This window comes from Caloenas nicobarica, chromosome 6 (genome assembly GCF_036013445.1).
Source record: "Caloenas nicobarica isolate bCalNic1 chromosome 6, bCalNic1.hap1, whole genome shotgun sequence".
In the NCBI taxonomy this organism is placed as follows: Eukaryota; Metazoa; Chordata; class Aves; order Columbiformes; family Columbidae; genus Caloenas; species Caloenas nicobarica.
In genome coordinates, this window is record NC_088250.1 from 31,412,889 (window position 1) to 31,432,237 (window position 19,349).

Sequence of the window (19,349 nt, forward strand, 5' to 3'; positions counted from 1 at the left end):
CCATAAAATGATTTTCATTAATGTTTAATGTGTGTCAAAAATGTCAGCAACCATAAGAGAGGCAGATAAATTATTTAGTCCTATAAGTGTCTTGCCTTCCCCCTCCCACTGATGTATGTAAAATGTTTGCCTTGGTTTTGTTTAGATTTAGGATGTTGTTGGGGAAGTTAAACCGATCACTATTACACCCAGAGTGTTTCCTTGCGAGACCCTCAGAGGAGCTGTGGTGACTTTACAGTTTGGTGCTTCGTTAGGGAGGCCTGGGCAACCTGAACTCAGCTGCAAATGGGTTATTGACAGTCCCTGTTGGTGGGCTGGGTTGTTTTTAAACTGGTTTGCAGAGGAGTAGACCCTGGGAAACTGAAATAAGGCCAGAAGAGTGGAGCGTGAAGGGAAGTCCTGCTCCCCAGGTGAGGGTACGGAGAGCCTTCCCTGTGCCCTGCAGGGATGTGCTGCACCTGACGTGAGCTGGCATGCTTCCTTCTGCCTTTCCTGCTGATTTTGCTGGTTTTGTCTGGACATGCATCACACAGAGACCTGTGACCACCCAGTCTGGATGAGCTGTGTCCCACTCAGGGGTGGGGACAGCCCCTGTGATCCTGCCAGGGCTTTGGCTGCTCTCCCACGTACCCACATCTCTACTTGCCTGCCCCCTTTCAAGAGCTCAGGACATGGATCTTGCTTTATCCCTAACCAGGAAATTCATGCACAGGAAAGGAAAACTTGCCTTTGAGTTGCAGGTTGTGGGTTATCTTGTTTGGGGTTTTTTGGGGGGGGTTGTTTGTTTTTTTGCTTTTAAAATCATCTTCACAGCACGACACAATAGCTACAAGATGAAATCATAAGCCCTAGCAGAAAGAAAGAGGGAACAAAGGGAATGAGCAAAGGAAGAAATTGATCTGATCGGGTGGGATTTGAGGTGAGATGAGACAGAGGGACATGTAAGCCCAGTTAATTGTGAAGTGTTAGTTTGTGAATGTTGGATGAACCACAATCAAAAATAACTCATTTAACCCCCACTCTGACAATCACACCAGACACAACCTTCTTCCTGGGCAGGGATCTCTCGAAAGGCGATGGGAGCCTTGTCAGCCTGTGTGTGTGTTTGGATGAGGCACGTTGAACCCTGTCAGAAAAACTGAAGAGAAATCTGCAGCAAAAGAGAAAATGTACAGATTGTTTTTAAACATGGGGGCAAATGCAATTGCTTTGCTGGTTTGGGATTTTTTTTTTTAAGGAAGCCACAGGCCTTGAAACAAGGATCTCAATTGGCCTCTAATTAAAGTCGCTTTCTTACTGTCTGGCGTGAAATCCCCCTGAGAGGCAGATGTTTGCAAAGCACACTTGAGGCACTGGCATATGGTTCCTTTGTGAGGCTGGCGTTTTAGCAAAGTGCCTCCTGAATGTTGTACATAATTAGATATTTTATTTTATTTTATTTTTTTTGTCCTGGAGAAGTTACTGGTGGCTGGGGACCTCCAGGATCTGAGAGGCAGGCTTTCTGAGAGATGGATGGGAAACCCTAAGCACGTCTCTGATATGTGACAGGTGGTGGCAGATGCCCTGCTGCAGCTTTTTGGAGAAAGCCTGTCAACTAAACCAATACCAGTTAAAGGAAATTATCGTAACCTACAGAATTTCATAGAGGATGAGACACTGGGTACCCAACATCTCCAACTGCACAGAGGACTTGCATCTTTCCTACAGAAATCTATCAGCCGTTCTAAACTTTTTACAGAATTATAAAATTCTGAGGAACGTTTCCATAAGGAATCCAACTGTAATTGAGAGGGGAGTGAAATGAAAAGAAAATATTCATGCACACTAGGCTTGGGTAGAAACCATGGCCATGCTTAAAATGTGACTTCAGATTACAAATGGCCCATAGCTCTTTATTAGCGCCATAAAATACTCTTGCATCTGGGTGGTCACTGATGTGTAGTACAAGCTAAAGCAAGATACTCAATGACTAAAAGCTCAAGGTGCTGAATGTGCTTGTTTATCTCTGGGACAGCACATTCATCCCTTGCACACTTAAAACACAGGATTTTGTGTCTGTTGACCCAATTTTTCCAATTCTCTTAACGTCTTCCTTTTCTGCCCCAGAAGTCCTTTCTGTGATCACCAGAGCAAGTCTTTCCTGCTGTCAGTGCCTCATTTTTGCCTGTCTTTAAAAGTACACTGCAACAGTTCCCTGCCTTGGAAAGGTTTTTTGAGACAAAATTAATTCATGTTTGTAAGGTGCTTTTGAGGTCTACGGACTTGACTGTGCTTTACTAATGTGAGCAGTCATTATTTCCGTTCTGTAGAGATGAAAAGCAAGATCCAGCACAGTTAAAACAGCTTGTTCAGGATCACAAAGCAATTTAGGAGCAGAACCACAAACAGAGCCAAGTCTTTTGACTAGCAGTCAGATGTGCTATCCACAGGGCTACCTATAACATCTAATTATTTTTCTAAGGGTAGGAACTGAAAGATCTCAGCCTGATTCCAAAGTCCTGATGAAAATAAAAAGGAAATGTGTAAAAGATTGACTCACAGTCATTGCATTCTCTTAGCATCTCTATTAGTGTATGTTTAAAATGAAAATCCCTCATGGATGGGGATGAAGCAGAGGCTTTGCTGCAGGTCGTGCATTAATTCATTATCCTGATGCTTTGAATGGTTTTGTGAAATGTATGAAAAGGCAAAGCCTGGCTGTTGGCTTAGGTAGGATGCACAGGGTACGATGTTTTGGGCTTCAGATGCCGAACACAGCTTATTAGAGACCACATGTGCACAGAGGCTAATGAATTTGCATGCTGGCTGCAAGCGGTTGTATCTTTCTTGAAGCCTTGCCTGTTCTTTGGCGTGCTTTCAAACTGAGGCTACTGTTTAAATGTGTGGACATTCAAAGGCTATGCTGGGAGGCTCGATGCTGCCAAGTACCTCGTGGAAGGAATAACAATCTCAGCAATTAGCGAGCTCCCCCAAAGCCCAGCCCTGCCTCTCTCTGTGTCACAGGCAGGGGAGGAAAAGATGCTGAGCTGGCAGGGGCTCTCCAGTCATGGGGATTCAAGCAGTGGGAGATCAGAGGGACTGACCTGTCACTGTAGAAGGGGCAGAAAAGCTGTGGGACCTCTGACGAACACTGGTGAAACCTGGGAGCAGAGGGAGCCTGTAGGGTTGCCACCCAATAGGAGTGTCCAGGAGGATGTTCCAGCGAGCAGTAGTGGTGTATGAGTAATATAAGGAAGGACAGAATAAGGAAACACAGAGAACATAATATTAGTCTTGGAGTGAGCCCAAGTATTACATATAAAACCAAAATTAATCTTTTAATTTTAGAATAAATGCAGCAATGTAATGAGTATAACTTTTGTCTCTGCTGAGCTAAATGCTTGGCATGTGTTGCAAGGGATTTGTCTTCTGTGCAGACCATCTATTTGGTGTCTGTGATTCTTGCAAATTTTGAGGCGATGGCGTGGGTCTGTGTGTCAGTCTGCACACTAGATCTGGTGGCATAAAAATATTTACTCTATAGATGACTAGCAGGAGTATCAGATATCAGATTCATAGCAGATTTATGGTTGGATCATCCATCAGGTACCTGTTAGGCACTTTCTATACATTTCTGTCTATAGTCCTGGATTTATATACACTTACACATGCAGAAATTAGTAGACTTCCACCACAAGCTTAAATGCTGTGTGGGTCTTTAGTTATAGAGTGGAAAAGCCATCACAAGCCTACAAAGGTCTCGGGAATTATTTACATTTCCATTGCAGAGCAATGTCCTAGCCCCTGGTCTGCACAGGATAAGAAACACAGCTAATGCCAGCTGTGTTTCTGTGGAAAATATCTTCAGCATCCATGCTAGCTTTTGCTGGTCTCCCCAGATGAGCGCTGCGTCCTGTGGCCACGCTTACTGCTCAAGGTGTGCTGAACGCAGACGGTCTGTTTGCTGCACTTGTTCCTTTAGGAAGAGTAAATGTGTTGGGGGCAACAGGTGAGAAGTTCTTGCTTGAGAAAGTGAACCTGGGGTGGAGGCGGACAGCTGCCATCCTTGCCCCGGGGCTACGGTGTTAGTCCAACCTGCCTTTTACCCTGTCCCTGCCACGCTCCGACCCGCAGTCCCAGGACTGTAAATGCTTCCTCTGAGGCTGGTATTACTTTTTATTGGTTATTAAGGAGAATAATAACCTTTGTTAGTGAAGCGTATCACTCTAGGTTAATCTTCAGTAACAGCTGATAATGATATTTACAGGTGAATTTTGTATTTTTTCTGGGTGGTGCTGCCTTCAGATTCAATCCTTCTGTCCTTATGTCCATCTGTCGTTCCTGTCAAAATCTGTTCTGCTGCCTGCAGCGGGGAAGGGCAGCAGGAGAGTGTCACAGGCTCCCGGGAGGCTCAGGGCACTAAAATGCTCTTTCTTTGCATTAGTGAAGGTGTCTGCTGTCTGCAGAGGAGTGATCGGCAGATGCATAATGTCCAGCCCCATTTATCTCTGCCAGATGGTGCTAAAATACTAGTCTGGAGCACATGTTGCTTCTATTCAACCAAATGCTCAGGCCATGCTGTGGCCTCTCTGCCTCTGAACCAATGAGCCTCAGCCAGCAAAATCCCAGCGGCAAAGCCCTCAGCAGCCCTCAGCTAAGCCCCTCTCCATGGCCCGTAGAAAATCAGAGAAATCAAACTAGGAATGCTCACAGCCCTGGGGGGGCAGACAATAGTGTGCAAGAAAGGAAGGAAGGGGTTAAAGAGAGTTTAGCACACACAAAATGTAAATATTTGAGGCAGAAATGCAGAAAGAAGGAATAATGGAGAGAGAAGGGCAGGAGGAGGAAGCAAGAAGTGTGAAGAGAAGAAAAAGGAGAATTATATTCTCCCAGAAAACAAAGGAATGCTTGTATGAGGGAAGCACTGGGGAAATGAAGGTTCAGCTCTGCACAAACTTTCTGTCTGACACAGGACAAGTCAATCTCTCCATGTCTCAGTTTGCAAATGCTACAATGGGAATAATAAAGCCTTGTTTGTTCTTCCTCTCTCTGCTCACATCAGATGTCCCTTCTGTTTGTGTGTTGTAGAAAGCCAAGATGCTACCATACTGCAAACAAAAAATCCACTGAGGCTTTGAGGGGAAAAAAAAAAAAAGACGTAGGAAGGCAAATAGGCTATGATAAACCTAAGTGATAACTGCTCCAAAAACCAAGGTAGGTGGGGACGAGAAATACAGGAGAGGCCTTTACTGAGGGAAGAAGAAAGAAACAATATGGACTAGATTAATCCTGCTGTTGCCCCCTGGACTCCAGTAGAGTTCCTCAAGGGTTGGGTTTAGCCCAAGGAGTTCAGTTTTGTTTGGTTAAAGAAACTTCATGCCAAAGTTTTTAAATAGTCAAATCTGTTCTGAGAATTATGAGAATGTGGGCTGCCTCTCCTGAAACATTGCATGGGACCTGGGATGAACAACTCCTGCCGAAGGCATCAGGAGCCAAGTGATTAAGCCCCATGCAGTGCTCTGACAGGAGGCTGCCTTCTTGCCTACGCATACTTTTTTTAAAGTATAGAAAGTATTTCCATATTTCCAGCAGCTGATCTTTATTTGAAGCCAAGAGCTGCATTTTTCAGATTAGAACTGAAGCTTTTCTAGGAAAAGCCACTCTGGAGCAGACCACGCGTCCATCTAGCCCAAGATGGTGCTCCAACAGAGACCCTGCACTCTGCTTACAGAAAGAAATCCTAAAGCCCCCAGGGCTCTCTCCAGAGGTAATTTATATTTCACTCCAAGAATCAGAGTTTGGCTTTCACTCCAAAGTCTGCAGGCTTATATTCTTTCCAAAACTGTTGCTTATTTTATTAATCTTTACACTTCTCTGGAGATGTTTGTTGTTTGCAGATCCCTAACCCATTTGGGAAGCCCCTTGAGCTGCTGACCTCCGTGTCCTGCAGCAGCAGGTTCCCCAGGCCAACTGAGGCATTTATGCAGGAAAAAAGGAATTTTCTCAGTTTCAGGTTTGCTGCACTTAACGTGGAAGCATGCCTTCAGCTTCCAGTCTTACCCAGCTGGCTTCTCATTACAACATCTCACCTAAAACTCTGAGCTGCTTCTGCCACTCAGGGAATTCCTGCTAAGAGACGGGCTGTGCATGTGTGACGCTGCTCTGCCCTGAAACATGAATCAGCCATGCTGATTTTAATATTTCAGTGCTTCCAGGCTCACAAAAATACGTTATTCTGTCAACGGCTCCTTCAGGCATGTTGTGTTTTCTTCTCGTGTCATTGGAGTAATAAGTTTGTGGATGGTCACGTATCACTGGATAGCACACCCAGCCAGGATGTGATAAAGATGTGAGGGGCTGCAGGGTGCCTGTGACATTGCACCGTTCTCTCTGCACCTCTCTTTTGATAAAGAGGCAATTGCAATGCTTAAGCTTCTTTGCAGACCATGGTGAGGCTTGCAGGTAGAAGGGCAAGAGGGGCACTGTTGTGTAGTCCCATGCTTATGATGGTGGTGAAGCAGCAAACCGGTGCATGGACAATGGGCAGGATGGCTCAGTGTTCAGCCTGCCCTTCCTTCACCCGTCTGCCCTTCACTGTCCTTCTGCTGCAGAAGGGCTTGGGTCTTACAGAGGCAGGAGAGAGGTGTAGGGCAGGATACAAACTACAGCCTTCGTCGTCATCTAGAAATGAACTGGCTAAATGACTGTATAGCCAGGGCTCTGAGGCAAAAATTAGACTGTTCTATACAGACGTGGCTTTGGATCCAGCATGCAAACAAACAAAACAAATGTATTAGAAACAGCTGGGGGATAGAATGAAAATGAGCATTATTAGGGTATGCTTATAATAACTTATGAACTGGGGAATGCAGCATTGCTGTTCTGGGCCCTCCTAGAGACAGATTTGCTGTTCCTTTTGGAGCCATTATTACAGCCGTTGGTTTTCCCATTTATGCCTCCCTTCCCCCAGCCCTTACTGGAAAACCTGACAGCCTGCTCTGAGATGTGGCTGCTAAAGTGAGGATTTTGTCTGGAGCTGGAGTGACCTCTGAAAGCCGTGGCCACGGCCTCATCTGTGGATCATGAGCTGTCGCCTGGGTGAGCATGTACATCACCCAGAGTGGGGGCAAGGCTTTAGGCACCGATCCACCTTCAGAAGTTTTCTCCCTCATCCTGAGGAAAGTTTTGCAGTTCATGGGAGTTTTCATTGTTTCCCTGGCTGTAGGATGGGCTCAGAGTTTTCCTGTTCCTTCGTCGTTTTGGAGCGTGACTGACCTGTTCTGGGGAATACTGAGAAAGGTGAAAAATGCTGCTGGCAACACTGTCCCCATTCATGCCTTTTCTTGGCTCTCCTGTGCACAGACAGGACATCGGAGCCATGAGCAGTGAACCCTTGCCTGCAGCCTGCCCTGCCGCAGATCAAGAGGTGACCATCTTTAAAAGTAATACGTTTTTCTTCTGGTCTCTGTGAGATGCAGTCCTTCCTTGGTAGGAGAGTTTTTGAAATTGCCCTTCAGCCCTCAGTATGGTGGGCTTTTGCTAGGAAGTCCTTATTATGTGTTTTTCGTGTACAAATACTATAGCCATTGACATTTTTTGGTAATGTTCACCAAGACTTCAGTTGTATAACGTCTAGTTCACGGTTAAGTGCCTGAGAATTGACGTTGCTGTTTCCTTGACAAATTTAACAAATATTGGCCAAAACTCAACTTGCACTGATACTGCTGAACTTGCAGCTGGAGAAATTTGGCCCAGTACTCTGCCTCAGTGTCTTCAAGCCATCGTGATGTGTCTAGCATGTTGGTTGTTCTCATTTGCTTCACAGATGAGATGCTTATATACAAAGCTGCTTAAATTCCAAATGTTGCCTGTGGCTGAACAGTTCCTGCCTTTGATGTGAGAGCTAGCCACAGCCTGGGATCTGGGAAGTTATTCTTTTTAAGAGGATAAGTTAATAGCAAAGTCTTATATGTTTAACATAGAATGCACAAAGTCCCGCTTACCTGAACACAGAAAGAGTTCAGCAACCAGGACTAGTTTCCCTGGTCCCAAAACGCTTTACTAACAGAAAGCGCTCTTTAGGGATCTCTCAGGACCGTGCTCCAGTGCCTGCTCAAATTGCAGTTACATTGGTCTTGGCCTTGCTCTGAATTACTTCACTCTTTTAATGTGATGCTTTTCACAAGCGCAGGCACAGTTGGTGAGCTAGCTTATCTTCTGGAGCTGACGGTCATGGAGGTGGCACCTGAAAGCACATGGGACATGGAGAGGGAGTTGTAGCCGTTGGTCACTAGTGAAGGACATATTTGCATGTACAAGACAGTCTTGTTGCACAAGCTGACTGTGAATGGCAGACGCTACCTTACTTGCCATTAACCATAACTCAACCATAATAATAATAATAATAATAAAACTTAGGTCCAGCTGGAGGTGAAAATGGCTGTTATGGTCCTCATCTTGTCTGTTCTATATGTCTGCATGGATCAAACCACTGTACCTTTGCAGGCTGCACGATACAAGAAATAGATGACAAAACAGATGACGGGGGAGGCTTTTATCCCCGTTTCCACTCTCGGACCCAGGTGGTGAGGTGTCATCTGCTGTGTTCAGCAAGGAAGGTGTGATGACTGGAGTGAGGTTGCCCTGTTTCTAGCCAGTCAGTAAAGCTGCTTAGCGAGAAGACTCGCTTGCCCTGCTACTATCTCAGAAGAATGGTTATTGCTGCCCACCTGTGAAAGTAAAAATACAGAGTTGCAAATATGTTGTACTTTTTGGTGAGCCGGAATAGATTTAAAGCCATATTGAGGCTCACTTGTCACGATGGATATTCACTACTCACTGATGGATGAGTTATTTTTCAGAGCTACTGCAAAGATGTCCTTCAAACCCACCTTTTGTTTTGTAATAGTGCTGATGGAATAACAGTGTCTGGCTTGTCATGAGCTGATCCATCACCACTGGTCTTTTGAAAAACAGAGGGATGTTGGTGGTGGCTGAAACCATTGGCAATTTTTTTGCCTAACACTTCCAGAAGAGTGAAAATCTGGAATTTCTTTGGTGAACTTTCAGGAGAGATGAAATAATTTGGCACTGCAAGGAAGGCAAATGGCCTGTGAAGGTATATTTAACACGTAATCAAACAACATGGATTACATGAGGATGTGCCATGGCTTCAAATCACTCCTTACCCAGGGAAAACTTTGGCTGGCTTGTAAGAAGCGTAAGTGGAGTTCCCACCTTGAGCCGTTCCATCTCCAGCTGTGCTGTGTAGAACAGAAAGAAGGGAAAGGGAAAAACCTTTTTTAACCCAGTCACTCTGCAAATCTGTCTCAAGGGCTGATACTAAATGGACGTGTATACGCTGTAACGTTCCCTGCAGTTTTGCCGGACTGTGTTCAGAAAGTGAAGGGAGAGAGCTCCTGGGTCAGTGTGCAACCTGGGCATCTCTCAGCGTCAATATTACAGTCTGCGAAAAAGGCAGTGGGGATAAAGCTGGTTCCTTGATGGGAAATTTTTTAACTTTTCAAAACTCCTGAAGAATAAAGTGATGAGTTGATTCTCTATATTTTCTTTTTACAAACACATCCCGATGCTTATGCTGTTTGAGTATCGGCCATTATGGTCTGGCTCTTGGTGCTTTTATGTAACTTATAGACTTTCTCTAGTCTGATTTTAAGAAACATGGAGTGTCTGTGAAGCTGGGAGCAAGGACATGCTCTCTTCTAATGTGGCTTTCCTGTTTTGCTCTGTTTTGCAGGTTCTTTTCGAAACGATGGCTTAAAAGCTGCTGATGTCCTCCCTATTCTGAAGGAGAAGGTGGCCTTTGTGTCAGGTGAGCACATCTTTCCTGGATCCCTCTAGCCCAGCATGAGCATTGCCTGCCACATCCTGGTTCTTGTGGTGCTGCAGGGTCACGAGGGATTGGTTTTGTGTTTGGACTTTGTAGCAATTAAATTAGGTCTCCTACTAAGAAGTGGGCTGTATGTGGAACAGGCCTAGGGAGCAATACTCAGAGTGTTGGAAACTGGACCACGGTGATTTTCTTCTTGTTCTGAGAAAAGGGTAAATAAATGGGCAGCGCACTGGGATGAAATGCAGCCTCTCAGCTCCAGCCCAGATGTGTGCTATCTCACAATTCAGAATGGTTCAGGGATCCTGCTTGGGGTTCAAGGTCAGTGAATAGCATTAATTCCTGTTTGTAGGAAGCACTCAGACCTGTAAATCACTGGTGTTTCATTTGCAATCCCAATCAATTTGCAGTTAAAAGCACCGTTGATGCTGCATTTACATAATAACTCAGATGCTCAAAGATCTCCTGCCATCCTGTACAAAGATTTACAGCCTTCATACTGGAGACAAATCTTGAGGACCTAGGGGTGGATGAGGAAGAGACAATGGCTTGGATTATATTGTTTCTGAGGTGAATTACAACTTGTCAGGGAGAGGAGGAAGAGAAAGTCTGAAGCGATCATAATCTTACACGAAGTCACTCAAATTGGCAGCATAAAAATGGGGTATTTCTAGTGCCAGCATTTATGATGATTGCAAACCATTCAAGCTGCTTTTCATGATCTTCCCTGTTGCAAGGAGAAAACCTGCATCAAAAGTAGCTGGCCCCCTTGTTTGCAATCTCTGCTTTTTGTTTCCTTCGTCTCTGCAGTAACGCTGACTGCAGAGGGAAGGAGAGCAGCAGTGAGGCCATTAGGTGCCCAGGCTCTTCCTCACCGATTTGCCCCATGGATGCTGGAGTGGGGTTCATGGGAATGGGGCTTGTTACCCTGCCGAGCCATGGAGATACCTGGCCAGGCAGGAAAATCTTTTGACTTGACTAATGGTTGGTGTGACATGTCATTCCCCTGTAGCAACAGTTAAATTGTCCAGGGATCACAAATCCAGCAGTGATTTGTACAAACCATTAGTGACTCTATAAACCCTAAACTTTCTGAAAATCCAGGACTTTGAGGGAAGTTTGTGAGATCCCAAAAGCCTCATGCGAAAACTCAAGCTTATCCCAGCAGAACTCAGGCGCTCGACTGCTTTACCGCTCACTGGTGTCTCATTCAGAATGTCCTGAAACGTTTGATGTGGTGGTTGTCTTTCACTGCTCCGAAGAGGGGAACATAGTCATGACAACACAGTGTACCTGCAGACTTGTTTGTGACACAAAGCTGAACCAGACGCCCTGGGGAAGAATTCAGTTCTTGGCTCCTGCAGTTGCTTCACATGGTAACAACTGCAGGATCTTTTGGTAATTCATGGAATATTTAATAACTACAACCTCTCTGGATCGTTTATATGGCCCCTTCCAGTGATGGTGCCTGCCTTCAGCTCCGAGCCAGAGGGTCTCGCACCAAATCATCAGCTCATTAGATGCCGTCCTGGGCCAGGCTTGCCTTGTGGGGGGCTGTTAAACGAGCAGCATCAACATTATCCCCCGGGGTTTCACACTGTGATCTGCTGCAGGCAAGCGACACCTCGCTCCTCATAGACTTACCAGCCTCCAGACTTGTATCTCCTCAAAATGTGCCTGTTCCTGACACAGCTAGCTAGATAGCTGTCCTAGGATTTACACCTCCTGTCCCTGGTCTCCAAATGCAACAAGAAGAGGCAAAAATTATCAGGGGTCTTTGCAGATAAAATACCCTGAGCTGCTAATGTCTTATTGCAATAACCCCATCGTCATCCTCCAGCCCAGAGTTTAAGTACTGCTCAGTCTTCCCCAGGTTGTTGTAATGAGGCAGATTAAGAAAAGTATTTGAGCACTTCAACTGATGCCTAGGTTCTTTTTAATTACAGTGGAATAACTTACTAGTGTATGCTTTGAGCACAGAAGAGAAAACGTTTGCCAAAACAGAAAAAATCAAATAGCTGGACTTTGCAAGATAAAAAAAAAAAAGTTATTCTGTAGTTAGCATAGACTCTGGGAACACATTGCATATGTAATCAGACTTCTACAAGGAAAAAGAGAGTTTTATTGAGTCTTCTACAGAGTTTTATACTACAATTAATTTTAACGATAACAGTACAGTAAAGTTGTCGAGGGTTCTCCTTATACCAGCAGACTTTATCAGCACACACAAAAAAACTCTCAGCTGAGCACCTCAGTTACATAAGCTTATTTCTTTTCTCGTCTGCTGTGGCTCACCAGCTTGTCTTTTAGTCCACGATTCAAAAGGGAGGCTGCAGAGAGCAAACATGCTCCTTCAGATGGGGGCTGTACCATCCTGTGTGTTTCAGCGCTGTGGATGCTCCGCATCTGGACCATGCAGGGCAGAGCGGGCAGGGGAGTGACACTGGTGCTGCCTGCTCCAGAGCAGGCACAGCAGGACCTGCCTGCACAGCCGTGGCATCTCAGAGGAGCACTTGAGCTTTTAGAAGTGCACTTAATTTCAGAGTTGAAATACAGCGCTAACTAGCTGGGCATGGATTCATCCAGCCTAAATGCCGTCTGGGGCTCTGTGCCTGGCGCTTCTCTTCAGCTGGCTCAGGGCTCTGCATCCGCATCCCTGCACAGCGGGAGACTTCAGGAGTGGGTCACATTGGGATTTTTTCCTGGAACTGGTTCTTGATTTCTTCCAGTGATCTCATGTATGAACTAGACTGAACCCAAGCAAAGTTCATGTGTGTGCGTCTAAACAGCACCTGAAAATCCCATTCCAGCACTCATAAGCAGAGCGGTGGCCTGAAAAGTCAGGAAGACTGTGAGTCCTGGCCATTGCTGTCTGATCGCTTCCATCACTGACCTCATGAAGTGGATTAAACAAGGGATTGACGAGGGGGAGGCTTTGGCCATTTGCTTGTTGCTTAAACCCTTATAAAATCTTGGCTTTGCCTGGGTGGTTTGCTGTGTTGCTTCCAGCAGCGGAATGGCTTTGGGAACCACAAGGGAGTGAGCTACAGGCCAGAGACTGATTTTTGTATTGCGAGAAGGAGCTGAGCACAGGGAAAAAGAAATAAACCAAGTTGTAGATTATTTTAGGTGTTCTTTTTCAGTGAGAGGTGGTGAAATATTTTGGAAGCTGGGCTTATAGTCTTTCCTAGGAAACACAGATGCTGTTTTAGAAGAGTGGTTTAACTTGGGATGTCATTCATCTGCTTAATTATATTTATAGGAGACTTCCTATTGATCAGTGCAATACAGGAGGAAGTGAATGAAGTACTCTGGAGAGGGTGGGGAGAGTGTTACCGTGTTCCCTTCCCCCGCACGGAGCTTTTCATACGCTTAGGCTATGAAAAGCTTGTTAATTGACTAATGCTGTGGGTCTTGCTGAAAGCATTTGCCCCTTCCCCACATCCCACTCAGAAGAGTTTCTCAGAATCCTTCCCACCAATTCCCGTTCCCTGCAGGACTCTGAAGAGCCGCAGCGTGTGGGCTCCGCCTGTTACCCAGGTACCGTCTGCTCATCTGCCCAGGCAGGAGCACAAAGCAGGAGACTGGCCAGGTTTCTCAGAGTGGTTGAGCATGGAAGAATCAACAGCAGAAGAGGGTAATAAGCCAGTGAGCTGCTGCAGCTGTGATAAGCAGAACTTGTGTGTTCAGCAGTGGGAGGTTTTTCTATGGACTTTGGGAAACAAAAGGCACGGGGCAGGGAGAAGTGGGTGCAGTAAAGGTTTGGCCATTTCCATCCTTCAAAAAGCCCACTGTCCCCAAGCACGTGTGTCTCTGGAGCTGGGTCACAGCGACGTCTGAGCCCGGCTGAGAGCCTGAAGGGACAAGAGAGGTTTCCCGAAAGGTCTTTGAGAGGACGAATTTCAGTGTAAGAGGATCAGATGGAAGGACAACTTTGCAAATAGGTTTCACTAAATTTAGGCCAGCAGGATGAACCAAAGAGGGGGCTCAGAGGGGAAGACACTGACCTTCCCAAAATTTTGTCTGAAGACACCACAGGTCACTTAGAGCCATAGGCACATGGGACCACACGTGCAGGAGCATGTTTTGCTTTCTCTGCGATGGATGCACTTCATTCTTCAGAGGAAGGGTTGAAATGAGATCCCAGGGCCCTCCAGGCACTGGAAGAGTTCAGATCCAGGTTCCAGGGAGCCTCAAACACTGATTTGTGGACACTGGGATTTGTATTGGGTTGGGAATAGAACTAACCAAAATATTTAACTTCTGAATGATGTAAACATTTTATATTTGCACAAAATGTTTTTATTCAAATTTAAATTTTCCATTCTCTTCTTCCTCTGGAATGGAAATTTCAAATGAAACATCAATACTACTTCTATATTTTGTTACAGAAAAACGTCTTCCTTTTTATACCATTCCCTGACACAGTTTGAAATCAACGGAAATTCCAAAAAGAGGAAATATGCTATTAGAAAAACATAGCATTGCTTGGAGTGGTTTGGGGCCATCATGCTCTCGTCTAGAGTTTGTTGCCACATTATGAAGATTTTTCTTTGAAGAAGAAAACGAGGAAGTTTAGACTGTAAAGTTTCCAGGTCTTTTGATGAGGTCTGAGTCTGCTGGGGGTGCTTTTTTTTCCTTTTGCTTTTTAAGATTCTTAGGTCGTTTTTGAGAATAGAGAAGAGCCTTTACCTAGACAGACTTTTTAGGTGTCCTCATCAAGACTCTAAGGTTAGAGCAGAAATAAAAATGTTTCCTGGAATTTCTGATTTCATTTACAGGTTGTAAATGTAGTGCGCAGAATCAGTTGCCCTGTTTCTTTCCATAAATTTTAACCATAACCATGGACTAAATTAAACAATTTCTGTGGAGAATATCTACTCACTGCCAGCACATGCTGTCCTGGCTCTCGGACGCCAGCAGCTTGCCAAGATCCACCAATATCTCCTTTGAGCGGGGAGATTTCTCCTTTATGTACTTGCTCAATTAGCATGTCTGAGAGTAGAAATGCAACCTGTACTGCCTTGTGGAGAGGCAGAAAGGTTCAAGTGCCTTACAAAACAGGGCAAAAAAGTCAACCCAATGAAAATTTATTTCTAAAAAGACTTGCAAAAGCTTGTGGGATGTAAATAACATCCAAAGGTGTCATCCAGACATGCTGGATTCTGACCGCCTCCTAGGCGATGAGTCCCTGCGTCCTGTTACATAGGTATAGCTTTTCGATTAATGATAGGGACTTTCAGAATAACAAAAAGAGGAAGGACCTGAGCCTGTGAGCAAGGAGGTCTGTATACATCCTATCCTGCGCCAGCTCACAGGGTTTTCTATTCTTTAAAGACACAGTGTATCTCAGCAAAGGTCTCATCTTCATTTACACAGGGAGTCAAGAGTTGTCCTGTAGAAATTAAGGCTGGGAGCTTATAAATCAATATAGGGACCCAGGGAGATGATCGTAGCATCTGAGATAATTGATGTTATAACAACCAGCCATTTTGGTCATTTTACAGTAAGGTGTGCTCTTCTGTCCTACTGAGACTCATCATCTTTGAAAACTTCCTTATTTCTGTGAAAGCACTTTGGTTCGTAGGCTTATGTTTTTTTCCTAAGGAATCAATTTTAACTGACAAGAAGAACTGAAAGAACTGAAATTCACCACAGGACACCCCCTCTGTATTAGCAATAGTGGGGTTTTTTTTAAGATACTTTTTTTTTTTTGGTGGGAAAATATAAGCTATTTGAAATGGAAATACTTGCTGGAATGTGCAATTTCAGAAACATTTTAATCTGCCAGTGTTTTCCAGCTCTAGGCTGAATTTCTTCTTAAAACTAGAGGGGAAAAAGACTACCTAATATGAATTACGTAAATTCAATAGCTTGATTTGGGGTTTACTTTGTTCAGTTTCTCTATTGTTTTTTAAAAAATATACACCTATTGCCATACCTCTGCAACAGAAGAGGTGAGATCAAAAACCTAATTTGCACATGGGGTAAAAGGCAGCGAGGTTTGTGTAGGTATAAGAGCCAGTGTTGAAGAGGAGGATACTGGTTTTCCTTCCCTTGATACCTCACAGCTCACCAGCTTCTTCCAGAGACACAAGTGGGCTCCTCTGTATTCCCTCTGGAAGTTTTGCCTTCCACACAGAGAAACTCTTCCTTTGTTTTAATGAGTCTCACTTGTCCTTAGTTTTGCTTTGTTGGGGCAATAACCTTCTCCATGGGAAATGAGACACATTTCCTAGTGGCTTGTTGGCAAGTCAACATTTAAAATTAAAGAAGTACCCAAAAATGCTTGCATAAGTCAGTGATGGTGTATTACAAGCCACAACACGTGGTCTCTTCAAATCCATGCATTGGCTCTGGGTGATTGCAGAACAAATCTACCTGGTGGGAAATGAGATTCTCCAGTGGCTGTGCTGAGCATTCTGCCTACAGCCTCTGATCTGCTCTGCCAAGGGATCTTTTGGTGGAACATAGAGCCTTGTTTTTAGAATCATTAACCCTAAACGTAATGTTGCAAATGTTGGCCATTAGGATTCGATTCAGGCAATTGACTCTGGGATATGGGATGCTGCAAAGGACAACATGCTGGAGGATCAGGCCCTGGTGACTGCATTGCAGCTGTGTTAGCTGCAGGTGGGCTTGTTGTGGGGGCTTAAATTTCTGTCGCTGTTGCACTAGAATCACCTGCTTTGGAACCAACTGAATTTGAGGGTGGTCACACAGATAATGCTATATATTGCCCTTACAAAAAATTAGTCCCTCTTGAAGCTGGAGTAGTTTTAGTATAGAAGCCTGATCCCAAGAGGTCTGGTAGCAAACAGATTCTCACAGAGTTCAACTATGGCAGGGAAAGGAATATTATTTTAAGACTCTGGATACCAATTCGTTGATACTTTGCATTCCTAGGAAGTCTGTCAATTAGATTTAGAAGTCCAGAGCATATTGTTTGTCAGTTTACTGAGGTGCCTGACATCAGCTGAGCTTGTTCTGTCTCCTACTTCTTTTCATTATCATTCATTTTCCAGGACATTTTGGACTGAAATACCTTTTGAGGAGTATTTCAGCTCCTCTGGAAACTCACTTATGGTCTCAGCAGAGACTGCAACATCAAGATTGATCAGCCTGTGATCCGCGGGGGCCAGATGAAGCAGCACGGTCATTTGAACTGCAGTAGACATCTGAATGGAGACCAGAGATGCTGAGTGCTACTCTCGTCTCTGTTGCTGATGTGTTGCAGGACCTTAGACAAAGTACTCAGGAGCCTTTACGTGTTTGTCTGTCTCTATGGCTAATCCTTATGAATTCATGCTTATAAAGAGAGTGCAAAAGGAAGCAGAGGGCTTGAATCCCTTAAATATAGATAAATGCAAGCGGGTAAGTATCATGGTGGAATGGCTGATAGAACTGGAGAGATGCAGCTTGAAAACAGATCTTGATAAAATCATCTGTTGTATACAAGAAGTCTGCGTTAAAGGACACTGATAATTTCCTGTCCTAAACAGGATTACGCAAAGCCGGAATTTCAGGTTTTTGTGTATTATCAGGGTTGGATGTGCCTCGGGACTTGAAACTGGGAAGGCTCCTACACAGAATTCACATTAATGACGCTCTGGGTTGGCCAACGTATTGGCTTAACTGTGGGCAGCTGCAGCCACCATAGGTAAAAACGTTTGAGCCCACCACTGAGAGGATTAAGATGTCAGTTCAGGCAGTGGCCAGGACAGGGATCCTGTGTCTGGAGTCCCTTTCCTCTTGGTTGGAGGCTTGACTAGAAAAGTGGTCATCAGAAGGTCACTGACTCTGCTGCCTGCTTCCATGCAGGTTTTTTGAGGTTTCTTTGATGTTTTCTTTTAATGCAGTGTGCCTTGTGCCATCACTACAATATCCCTGTATGATTTGTGGAGGAAAAATGATGTAATCCCACTTCTGGAAGAAATGCTGAATTTAGCTGAATGGTTTCTGTAAAACTAGAAGGGAGATGGGAAGAACTGGCAAGAAAGCCACTGATGGGCAAGGCCATCAAGAAAGGATTTTGTAGGAAGAATGCAAGACATATATGGCTAAATATTTGTTTTCAGTGTACTTTGTGCCCTGAAGAACATGTGTTTTTCTGACTCCTTTTTCCAGAGCACTAATAACTAGACCATCTGTTTGCCTCTCTAAATCAGAGCAAAGCCCATGAAAACCCACCTTGAAAAACAATTAGAATTTTTCGTCTGTTTGTTTTAACATTTAATAACTGTAATTAGCAAACCTAATGACATGTTTGATTATTGCATTCAATGTCTGTAAACCCAGTGGGAGGCAGGAGAAGAGACATATTGATTAGAGCAATTGAGACTCTTTACTCCCTTCAATTTTTTATTTTCTTTCAAAACAATATGCTGGGTAGTTCTCTGAAGGGACTGTACATGTAAAATTAATGTTCAGATCATGGCTGACTTGGGGCAATATTATCCTCCTTGAGTGGAATACTTACAAGCAGAGACAGAGTTTCTATAATGTTTTCAGTTGCTGAATTTTAGCCTAAGCACAATGGAGCTCTAACACAGTGGACTAAGAGTCAGAAAACCTCGTTTCTACTCCTGGTTCTTCAAGTGACTTGCTGTGGCATCTGGGCTGAAATTCTTCCCCTCTCTATACCTCACTATTCCCCTCAATAAAAAAAAGATATAATAAAGAAGAGAAAAGGTATAGAGTCCCTGTACAGCCAATGCCAAAAGATTTTCTTCTCCTCTAGTGGCTGTTACTACCTGTCTACAGGCTTCGTTAGAGGAGATGAGGGCCCTAATATAGGCATGTTTGGTGTCTAAAGTTAGATGGTGGTAATAACTCATTTAGTCTGCCTAAAAAAACCTGAAATTTTCAGTTATAAAGCACAATAGAAAAGCTACATATTGTTAGTATTTAAGAGAGAAAAGCACAGATGCTGAACTCTGCAAGTCCTATGGTGAATTAAACATACTGTGGTTTGTTCTGGAAGAAACCTGACGTTTCTTAGAATCATAGAATTCTTTATACAGGCTCTTCATAAAATTGTAAATTATGCAGGCATTCATAAAAATTAGGGATTGTTCATGAATAATTTGGAAACAAGTGAAGGATTTTAATATGTATGATGTACTTGTAATAATAGTTTCACCCTATTGCTCAAAACACAGAGCAGTCCTTTTATCACAAATGTGAATCATTTGTTTCTAAACCTCACATTTCTTGGTATTTGCCCCATGTCTCCTTGTTCTTCTGTGCCATAGGACTAGAAGGAGTTGGTCCAGGGGCTTATTCATCCTTCCATCATCTAGAAACCTCCAACTGGGTCATCATGTATTCTTCTTCCTCCAAAGAGAATTAACCCATTTTCCCCAGTCTGTTCTAGTAACTTCTGACTCTGTGCAAGAACCTTATTTATCCTGCTCCCTTGAGAACAGTTTAGATGAACTGTTGAAGGACAATTTGTATCCTAAAGCAGAGACAGGACAGGAATGTTCTGGACCCTGTTTCCTTTTCTGTAGCCGAAATC

The 19,349-nt window shown here is 44.2% G+C and overlaps 1 protein-coding gene across 1 annotated transcript in view; it reads left to right on the forward strand.

Moving 5' to 3' along the window:
• Positions 1 to 19,349, forward strand: part of KALRN (kalirin RhoGEF kinase) — a 513,637-nt gene that overhangs the window by 155,974 nt on the left and 338,314 nt on the right. The window contains exon 2 of the mRNA XM_065638225.1: positions 9,737 to 9,811. Within this exon, the coding sequence (XP_065494297.1) occupies positions 9,737 to 9,811 (75 nt within the window). The remainder of the gene's footprint in view (positions 1 to 9,736; positions 9,812 to 19,349) is intronic.